At 42.2% G+C, this 10398-nt stretch overlaps 1 protein-coding gene across 1 annotated transcript in view; it reads left to right on the forward strand.

Moving 5' to 3' along the window:
- The window catches only part of cnih3 (cornichon family AMPA receptor auxiliary protein 3), a 44658-nt gene extending 34767 nt beyond the window's left edge, over positions 1-9891 (forward strand). Inside the window, 1 exon segment of the mRNA XM_057016949.1 lies at positions 8024-9891. Coding sequence (XP_056872929.1) covers positions 8024-8051 — 28 coding nt within the window. The 3' untranslated portion in view covers positions 8052-9891.
- Positions 9892-10398: the final 507 nt, after the last annotated feature.

Genomic DNA, 10398 nt, shown 5'->3' on the forward strand with positions numbered 1-10398 from the left:
AATCACTCTGGATTCTTGTTCCATGTGGGTGCTGCAGTGTGTGGAACCTGGAAATATCCCTCTAATAGCTCTTATCAATGGAAACACTTAAAGGTACAATCCTTACATTCTTTTTGATCGTGAATTTGTCCTGAAAGGTCTTCTGACTTGGAAACACACAGTTTTTTGCTCTTGCTTTTAACATGTTCGGAACTTAGTCTTTAGTTTCAAATTCAGGTCCTTTCACATCTTTCTGGAGTCATATCAGGTACAGATGGGTGTAGCCACTGAGCTACAAATTTAGGACTAATTAACTACGAGTTATTGAATGTATTATTGATGATAGAAATCTCTATCAAGGGGTTCTTGTTTTACCTGAGATATTGCTGTGAGCAGCAAATAGGTGCTAAAGGGCTCATTGTTGCAGTGGATGTGAGATTCACACCTCACGTCAAACCAGGACATGTGCTAATATCACCAATCTTTACTTAAGTAGTCAACACTTCTAAGAGTTGGCGTTAAGATCTTTTTTCCCCTTTAACGTTAAAAGTTAATGTATTCTTCTTCCAAAAGGGTTTGAACATGTTCCCTCCTGGCGTGGCACAGTTTTAAAGATTAGGGATTAAAAATAAAGTTTTACGCTCAAATGTAATGCTTCCATTTTCATACCAGCACATACATTAGATCAAAAGTCATCATGTTGTCGATGCAGCAAGCTGCTGTTTACACTGGAGGTGACAACAGCGGTGGGTTAGGACCTCCATTAACTGTGAAACATGTAAACCGTTACTGACCAAGTCTGAACCCAGAGTGGGGCACAAATAATATCTTGGGGTTAGTTTACATTCGCACGACAGAAAATATCCATCCATCCACCCATCCTCTACCGCTTATCCGGGTCGGATCGCAGGGGCAGCAGCCTAAGAAGAGCCCCAGCTACTTCTTCCAGCTCATCCGGGGGGATCCCCAGGTGTTCCCAGACCAGTCGAGAGACATAGTCTCTCCAACGTGTCCTGGGTCTTCCCGAGGGTCTCCTACCGGAAGGACATGCCCTGAACACCTCACCAGGGAGGCGTCCAGGGGGCATCCTAAATAGATGCCCAAGCCACCTCATCTGGCTCCTCTCAACACGGAGGAGCAGCGGCTCTACTCCGAGCTCCTCCCGGATGGCAGAACTTCTCACATGCCCTCTCAAATGCCTTCTCCAAGTCCACAAAACACTGTGGACTGGTTGGGCAAACTCCCATGCACCCTTGAAGACCCTGCTGAGGGTGTAGAGCTGGTCCACTGTTCCACGCCCAGAATGAAAACCACATTGCTCCTCCTGAATCCTAGGTTCGACTATCCGGCGGACCCTCCTCTCCAGTACCCCTGAATAGACCTTATCAGGGAGGCTGAGGAATGTGATCTTCTTAAAAAGAGGGACTACCACCCCGGTCTGCCAATCCAGCGGCACCGCCCCTGATGTCCACGCGATGTTGCAGAGTCGAGTCAACCACGACAGCCCTACAACATCCAGAGCCTTAAGGAACTCTGGGCGGATGTCATCCACCCCCGGGGCCTTGTCAACGAGGAGTTTTTTGACTACCTCGGCAACTTCAGCCCTGGAGATACGAGAGCCTGTCCCCAGGTCCCCAGGCCCTACTTCCTCACTGGAAGGCATATTGGTGGGATTGAGGAGGTCCTCGAAGTATTCCTTCCACCGATCCACAACATCCCGAGTTGAGGTCAGCAGCACACCATCACCACTATACACAGTGTTGACAGTGCACTGCTTCCCCTTCCTCAGAAGCCGGATGGTGGTCCAGAACCTTTTGAGGCCGTCTGAAAGTCATTTTCCATGGCCTCACCGAACTCTTCCCATAAAATATTCCCAGAAAATATTTATTATTTTAAAAAAAAAAAAGCATCGCGAGAGCGCGCATGCAAATCACAAAAGAGTGTTTGGAACATCTGTCACTGCAACGTCTGCATAGCATTTTATGTAGAAGCTGATTTTCTGCTCTTTCACTGACTCAGAAGGAAAAATAAGTGGGTCACATGTAGGGCTACGCTGAAGCACACAAACAGCTGTAGCAGCAGCCAGTCTCCCAACACAACACAACAAAAACAAAGAATTCTGGGTAATTGCATTTCATAGTCGGCAACCTCTGCAGGGTTTCAGTCACTGGAAGTAGCAGAGATTGTGCACTGCTGTCAGGATAAAATCAGAGTTATTGTAAAGTTTAGGGTGCCTTTCTGTGCTCATCTCCATTGAGGTGTGCACAGTAAAAACAGATGATATTTAATGGCTGGCAGGCCTTTTACAGCTCATGCCCAGGGTAAAAGCCAGTTGTGCAAATGGTGTAATGTTGCACTTCAGAGCAGCTCATCATCAACACAATCACCTGAAAACATGAATAAAACAACACATCCTCAAATTCAGCAGGCAGTGTCTTAAAAGGTATGTGCTGCCACCTCTTCCACAGCCTTCTCACCTTCATTAGGGAAGTATATGAAATAAATGCGCTGATTTGGTTCAATAACGGGATGGTGACAGATTCAGAAGTCACCCTTGATTCAACATAGTCCCGTAAATGGTCAGTAATAGTGTACGTATTTCTGGATAACCCACTAAAATAGTCATATACAGTATATATATATATACTTGATCCTGCAAAGACAAACTCGATGGTCCACCTTGTAATTGGATCCACTTGGTCAACACATTTGGCTCAGCGGTGTCCTGTTGCTGTGGACACTGTGCTTCTCAAATGAGGGTTCTTGATGTCCGCTTGCTTCTCCATCCCACTCATGCCGTCCTACTCTAGCTGATAGTGGACTGATGCTCTTTCTGAGACAACGGCAGCAGAGTACCCTTCCACAAAGCAGCCTGATGGTCAATTCACTTCTAATTCAGGATAAAAATAAATACAAAACTTGTTCTTCAGAGTTGTTTGATTTGCTATAAGAGACTTTTTAAAGTTTTGTACCTTCACATGTAAAGGTACAAAACTGCTGAATTTGAAAATCACACAATGCTCTCATAGGCCTCATAAGAAAGATGATACATATTGAAATAGCCACTGTTTATAACAAGAATATTGATGCCACCAATTTTGAGGAGACAAGAAAAGGGCGCTTTCACCCCAGGATAGTCCAGGGAGCTTTGGTTCCAATCACATTTCCAAAGTGGTCCAACCTGCCGGGACAGGGTCATGCTAATACATCAGATACCTGGTCAGTGCATCCACTTCCTGGTCAGCCCTGGGTAGGAGGACAAAAATGCATGGGGAAGAGGAAACCCAGGCTGATAGGTTTTCCAGGTTTTTAGGCAGAGCAGAGTTCACTTGTTCACACCTGCCGAAATCAAGCGGACTATCTGGGGAAAGCAGGGCAAACACCTCTGCTGTAAAAGCTCCCTGAATCTATAAGCTGGCCGCCCCTGAGCTCCAGTAACATGACATCCAGGTCATGTCAGATCATGGCTAATCAAAACACAGATGTTGTGGAAATGAACCCAAAGGCTGATTTACATAGTTTTACTGTTTCTGCCTCATGTTCTTCACAAACACAGAGGCCATATGTGTGCAAAGTGAACAATCCAGCACGTCTCCCAAATGCCCCATGCATGCTGCGTTTTTGGTCCCAGCCGTAGCGTTTCCCAGGATTACTGGGGTGTATGAAGGTGGTTGAATAACCTGGTGAAGCGATTTCAAAACTGCACTCTTTTCCTGTTTTTCTGTCCTCAGGCACTGACACGTTGCTTCCACCGCTCCTTGCTTGTGTTTGTGATCCACCGACCCCTCACACCTTGACAATAAATGTGCTCTAAACATAAAACCGCTCTGTGTAAACACTATTAAACTATGCATTTATGCCCTGTAAAGTATGTGCCTCTAACCAAGTTGGGGAGTTTTCACTCTATAAATATGTCTCACTGCTTCATTCTGCAAGCATGTTTGCAGAGTTCAGTTTTATTTTGACTTTAGTCATATTTAATGCTATGATTTCCACTGTTGTGCATTAACTTGCACAATCAGGGTCATCCAGGATCAAACTGAAGCCTTAATCAGGAGATAATGTAAAATGACCAAAGAGAAAAACACTGAGTATATTTACATCCTCCTTCATAGTCTTTAGAAGAAGTTATAGTTTACATTCATTTAATATAAAATCCAAACTCCAGCTTAACACTAAAATGGAGGCACCAAGATCACAAGGAAAGAGTTGAAACGCTATAGAACAATTATGCACAGGGATATCTATAGTCTCTATAGACAGAATGCAAGAGATAATGTGATGTCAGAGTAAAATTAAATGGAATTCTAGTATTGAAGATTATTTCAACTACTGGATAACAACCAATCTCAAACAAAGGAGGCAAATTCTACTTGTTATTATTCCTCACTTGTGTGAATTATCAATATGTAATTTGTAGATGCTCCCTGGACATGTGCATTAGCACCAGTGGTGCAGAACAGTGTTCTTCACCTGTGTGTAAGCAGAATTAATTAAAATGGAAGAACTGAAACAAATAAACTGATTTAATTACAGCAGAAGTGAAGTGGGTTGGTACAGAGTGGTGGAAGAGCTGCATAAAATGTCTTTATGTAAAAAAAAAATGTTACTTTTATACATGATTTTAATGTGTGCTCTGTTTACACGCTGAAAGAGAAAGTGAGACCTTTTCACAGGTGCTGGCAGAAGACGCCAGTTAAGACAAGTTGAAAACAGGCAGCTGAGCTGAGCGTTAATACCAGCTGATATGATGACTAGTTTTAAATCCTTTCCATTTCTCTGGAGGTGCTGAGCTCATTGAAGATGATCCAGCAGAATTACTGTTGACCAGGTCAACAGATACTGGGCAGGCTCATCATCGTTAGATAATTACATTACTGGAAACATAGAAATGAAATGACAGGATGCTCTATTTGTCTTGTCAGCATTATTTATGATGCTGAGTTCTGTGCTGTCTCCTCCTCCTTGGACACAACTTTATAACAAAGTCACATGACCTCCAGCTTCTCACCTTTGTCCAACAGAACTTATTTCTGTTACAGGAATTCTGGGTGAAATGTGACAAAGTCCCCCACTGAGCACTTCCCAACAGCATTCCCTCCTCTTCTCAGCTCGTTTCACCCACCGTGGTACCAAATTTGGGTTCCTATCGCATGTGATTGTTTCCCGTGTTTTTAACCAATTTATCCTGTTCATCGTCTTCGGCATGAACATGTGGAATATGTGAAATAAGGGAAATGATGTCAGGCCTCAGGGTGCTTCATTTATCAAACAAGTTGTGTTTGAGAGTCACTAGAAACTGAGGACAAATTGGATAATGTCACAAAAATAGTAGCAATTGATGTTATATAACATTTGACTCCATCGGGAGGATCAATGTTCAGTCGTCACCAAATTAAGTGAGAATCAAATATGCACATGAATTAATTAGTTAACAGTAGTTATTGTTGTGATTGGACTGTATGTCACACTAAGATATAGTCTGAAGACAATATTTCTCATTCAAGTTGACGACTGAAAATGTACTTTTAAATACATTACATCATTAACACGGCCAGTCATTAGCCAAAAGCCACAATGTCGCATACGCTCACAGGCACTGCAGAATAATGTAAATATGTTTATCAGAGCAGCTATAAAGAAGAAATTTGCTCATTTAAATGGGATTATAGCACATTTCATAGCGCATGATGGCCAATTGGTGCAGGTGAAGGGATTTAGATTGGGTCTCCCTTTGTGTTGCTTATGCTGCACTGGCCTTTAATTAGAGTGACAATAATTGGATGCTAGCTCACGGAGGCACATTGTTGCTCTGTAATAACTTTCAGCACCGAATTGCCTCACGTTTGCTTTTGCGTCCACAGGATTTAATTGAAATGGGTCACATTTGTGATGCAGCGGCAAGTGAAAAGGTTAATTACTTTGAACACCATCAAGCCCAAATGTACAACCCAAGACTTATTGAGGCTTATGCAAATCTGCTGAAAACAGCCAGTCAAAGCCTGAAATTAAGTCTGAATAAGCTCTTTCAAACCTCAGTTTGTAGCCAAGTAGTGACATTCAAATCTAACCTGCACATCAGTCATTTCAAGCTAAGTTTCTAAACTTGCACATGACTTAATTATTTAATTAGTAATTTATTTCTGTGAATAAACTAGCACTAAATACACCCAGACAATGCAGGGACAACTGATGTGCAGCCATTATCTTTTAAAGGTTGAAAATGAGTCAGTTCACAATTTGATTAGCATTCTAAGTGCATTACAAAGGACAGCAAATATTATTGTAATAATTCATAACAAAAAATACATTTTTGTAGAGAGAAGGACATACTGTCTGTCTACAGGAGGAGCGATCCTCAGGGGAGGAGGCTCATTTTCTGTACAGCAACAGTCACTCTTCTGCCCTCACATTTCTCTGTGCTTCCAAAACTCTGCCTCATGGATATTCATGAGTCAGTGGCGTGAAATTCTCATCTGTGCAGATTAACAGAGGTGTTGGAAGATTGGAGATGAGTACTAGCATTCAAAATATGCTGTCAGCGAGGTGCAGATCTGTTCTTGTCAAGTGTCAACTCTCCTAGCCCGCGGTCGTGCTTGCTGCTGTTTCATGAAGTCATTTAATTAATCCCCCCCTCCCCTCCAGGTCAGAAACGACCAAGCAAAACATTTGGAAGGAAAATATCTAGCTGCAGCTTTGCAGCAGCATGCACTTGAGCAGCTAGTTTTACACATTCTCATTGCATTACATGATGCACATCAGCTTCTGCTGCTTCCTTTGCATTCAGCATTTCTGTAGCTGTCTTTTATTTCAAAGAAGAAAGCAACGCAGCCATGCCAGGAAGGACTGTGACGTTTGGTCGTTTAAGTTCTGCTAAAAATGTAAAATGAAAAACGAAACCTAATTTAGAAAATTAGGAACGTCTTCATTTTTGAAGGGGATGTTGATGACATAAAACGCACCATCAACACTGATACAGTAAAGCAATTAAGATAATTTAACTAAAACAAGAACTGTGAGCGATAAAACAATCAGATTAAAAATCAGGCGGAAAAGAATCATGTTGAATTGTAAACTTTACGGCCAAACCCAGTGCTGCCCGTTAGCTCGCTCTTTTATGTGTTAGCGACAACCGAAAGGGAAGAGGCTACGCAGAATTCCAAATGAAGAACAAAAAGGAGATCATTTCAAACAAAGGGCTAGAGAAGTTTTCGGAGATACACCCATGGACCTGATGGCAGAGCCTAGACAAAAGGAAGCATGTAAATGTAATCAATAATTATTGATTTTCCACAGTAATGACATTACATGTGTGTAAATTTAATATTATATTATATGTATGTGTTAGCTACTACACACCAATATTAAGCCACAATCATTTCACAAATGCTTTGTCGTGGATAGAAACAACACCAGAACCACAGCAATGATCGACATCGACAGACACATCGAGCATTTGTTTGCATCTTGTTGCTTCTGCTGATGTAGTTGGCGGTTGTGGCCGATGACGTTCGATGGCGTCAGATGATGTCAGATGATGTCTGATGACGTTAGATGATGTTCAATGGCGTCAGATGATGCCAGATGATGTCTGATGACGTTAGATGAGGCGATTGTTTTCATGCCTTCCTGTAAGATGCAGGGGACGGGTTAAAAAGAAGAATTCAGGTTTGGGGTAAATCCAGTAACGATATCACATTTGGGTCAGACATTTATTCAGATACTTTTCGGGAAAGTGTAACTCTGAAAGACCAGATTAATGGTGTTGTTCTCTCATTCTGTGGGAAGCAGTAAAAGCAGGGCCAGTGTGTTCCTGAACAGAAAAATCTATCAGTTTTGTTGTAAACTGGGCTTAAAAGACAACTAGATATCTTATTGTCTTATCATCTCACTAGATTTAGGATCTAAATCTGAAGACTAACAAATAATAACAACTCGTGCTGTCAACACCAAATCCTCTCGTGAGGTGTTCAGTGATAGACAGAACACGTGCACAGTCCTGGATCTCATCTCCTGTTCTCTGTTTCTTCTTCTTGTGTTTCAGTATGATCTACTCCTTGGTTACCTCATAACAATTGATTAATCAGCCACTGAAGAGAGATGAACCTCTGAGTTGGAGGTTTGACTTACAGGACTTTCAAACAAAGCTCAAATGAAAAACTCACTAAGTTGCCGAGCGACGGGCTGGACCGGAGGTCGGGGCTTCCTTGCATTTTCCACTCGACTGTACATAAAAACTGATGGTGGGAAGCAGCCGTTTACAGTTGGACTGGTCCTGAAGAGACCCAAGTTAATCACTGCCTGGCCAATGTTTTTACTACACACACACACACACACACACACACACACACATGCACACACACATGCACAGCCACAGCGTCCTCTAAAGTGGTACCAAACTTACCATTGAGTAGCACCTTTGGTACAGCAGAGGACGAGGGGACAGTAGCGTTTGCACAGTTCGTCTCAGGCCCAGCACGGTGAGGCGGCGCCTGGCCCAGCATGGCCCACCGGTCTTCAGTCACCACCTCCCAACCTGCCTTTGTAGCTTCGCTGGTGAACGAGGAAAGAGTGCTGAGCGCATCACTGTACAGAAACAAGAACGAGCAGCCGCCTACCAATGTTCCCCAGAAGCCTCCATCATGGGGGGGGGGGGGGGGGGGGGGGTAAGGGGGTGGGGCGGGCTCCTTTCTCACGTTATGGCTTTTGTAATGTGTGCGATTTGGTGAATTCTTGATTAAAAAATATAGAGTTTTTAACAAGGGCATAGGTTTGTGTTTGGTTGAAAAAAGGTTCACAAGAGTATTGGAGGATTAAAGGATTTGTTCCGGTCAGACTTCACCCCCCCCCACCCCTTAAAAAAAATAAAAATTATTAATAAAAATCCATGTGTGAGCTGTTCGTAAGTGTTGACAGAGCGGTCAATAATAATTAGTGCAAGAAGCTGCAGTTTTTCTACTCTTTTAGACTTCATAATGAAAATCGGACCCTGACAATGAGGGTAAAGCTCCAGCTCCGATCATCAGTCCCAGTCTGGTGGAGTTTAGCTGTAGATTTGCTTCTTAGATTGCATGATTGAAAGGTATCTATCATTGAATATTCTGTTCATTGGGGTTTGATCTGAAATTTACAACAACGCCCAGCAACAGTGTTCAAGACAAGAACAAACCTATGCCCTTGGTTCTCAATCCGACCGAGTCAAAGCTACGCTACTACCTTCTTAGTGATGTTTTGGTGTATAATGAAGTATAATGAAATCTATCCCAGCTTTTTTAGTGGAGGAGCACACCTTTGCACAAAAAGCATCTTGCACAATATTTGCAATATTTGGCTACATATTATAGATCACTTATATATCTTGTTACACAGTTGAAGGTCTTCCAATGAGATAAGAATCCGATCCTGTCTAAAGTTAGGGAAAGTGGACAATAGGAATATTTTCTAGCTCGATTTACACACACGGACCAAAATCTTGTCTCTGCAAGCATTTGACTTTCTTTATGTTTGTATGTGAGAAACAGACGGCTTGCAATGTTTTTGATGACTTTTGTTCCCAGTTTAACCACAAAGTGACGAGACGGAATCGCAAACGGCGCCGATGTGAAGCATGAATTTGTTTCTTCAGCAGCTGAAACTTTACCTGAATGCGTCCGGATATGCAGATATAGGTGTGAATATTGGGCAGGGCAGGAAGTCGAGCCTGCATCTTCCACGTGTAGCGCAGTTCTCCAACCACCCGGCTGCTGTTTAGATCTTCACCACCGTCTTCACGCCACTCCAGGAGCCGATAGGGAATGCCCAGTTCTTGTTTTCTCGGATTCTTCTTCAAGTGTTTTCTATCCTTAACGTGTACGTGACTGACTGAGTTGAATTTAGACATTGTTTATGAAATAAAGTATTTTAAAATCAAAAGACTTGCTGTGTTTATTTAAAAACATGGTGCTCATCATGCTAAATATAAGAATTGGGTCTTCATGTTCTTTGATACATAATCGCCGCAAGATTAAAGGTTTTCGTAAAGCATATCTGATGCGTTTGGATTCTTTCATCTCTCCAAGGCTCCAAATTACGCTGCACTTCTTTTAACATTGATGCTTTAGTTCTGTGGTTCAGCACTGTCACTTGTATAGCTCCAAGGTTGCAGGTTTAATTCCCACTTTGTACATTCTATGTGGATTGTGCTCATTTCCTATAAGATTAGGTGCACAGAGCTAAATTTCACACTATGTTTGAATGTATATGAAGGAGTAAAGCATAAACTATATCAGGCAATAAAACTTATCTTCCATTTAACAAAAACTCTTCCTGCATCTTGCAAATCTCAAAAAGTGAGTTTTATGCTGCAAACTGTCAATTCAATCAAGTTTTTTTGGTGTTAAATATCTGCTCAGCAATAATACGTCATCACAGAAACTTTTA

This window comes from Takifugu flavidus, chromosome 19 (genome assembly GCF_003711565.1).
Source record: "Takifugu flavidus isolate HTHZ2018 chromosome 19, ASM371156v2, whole genome shotgun sequence".
NCBI lineage: Eukaryota > Metazoa > Chordata > Actinopteri > Tetraodontiformes > Tetraodontidae > Takifugu > Takifugu flavidus.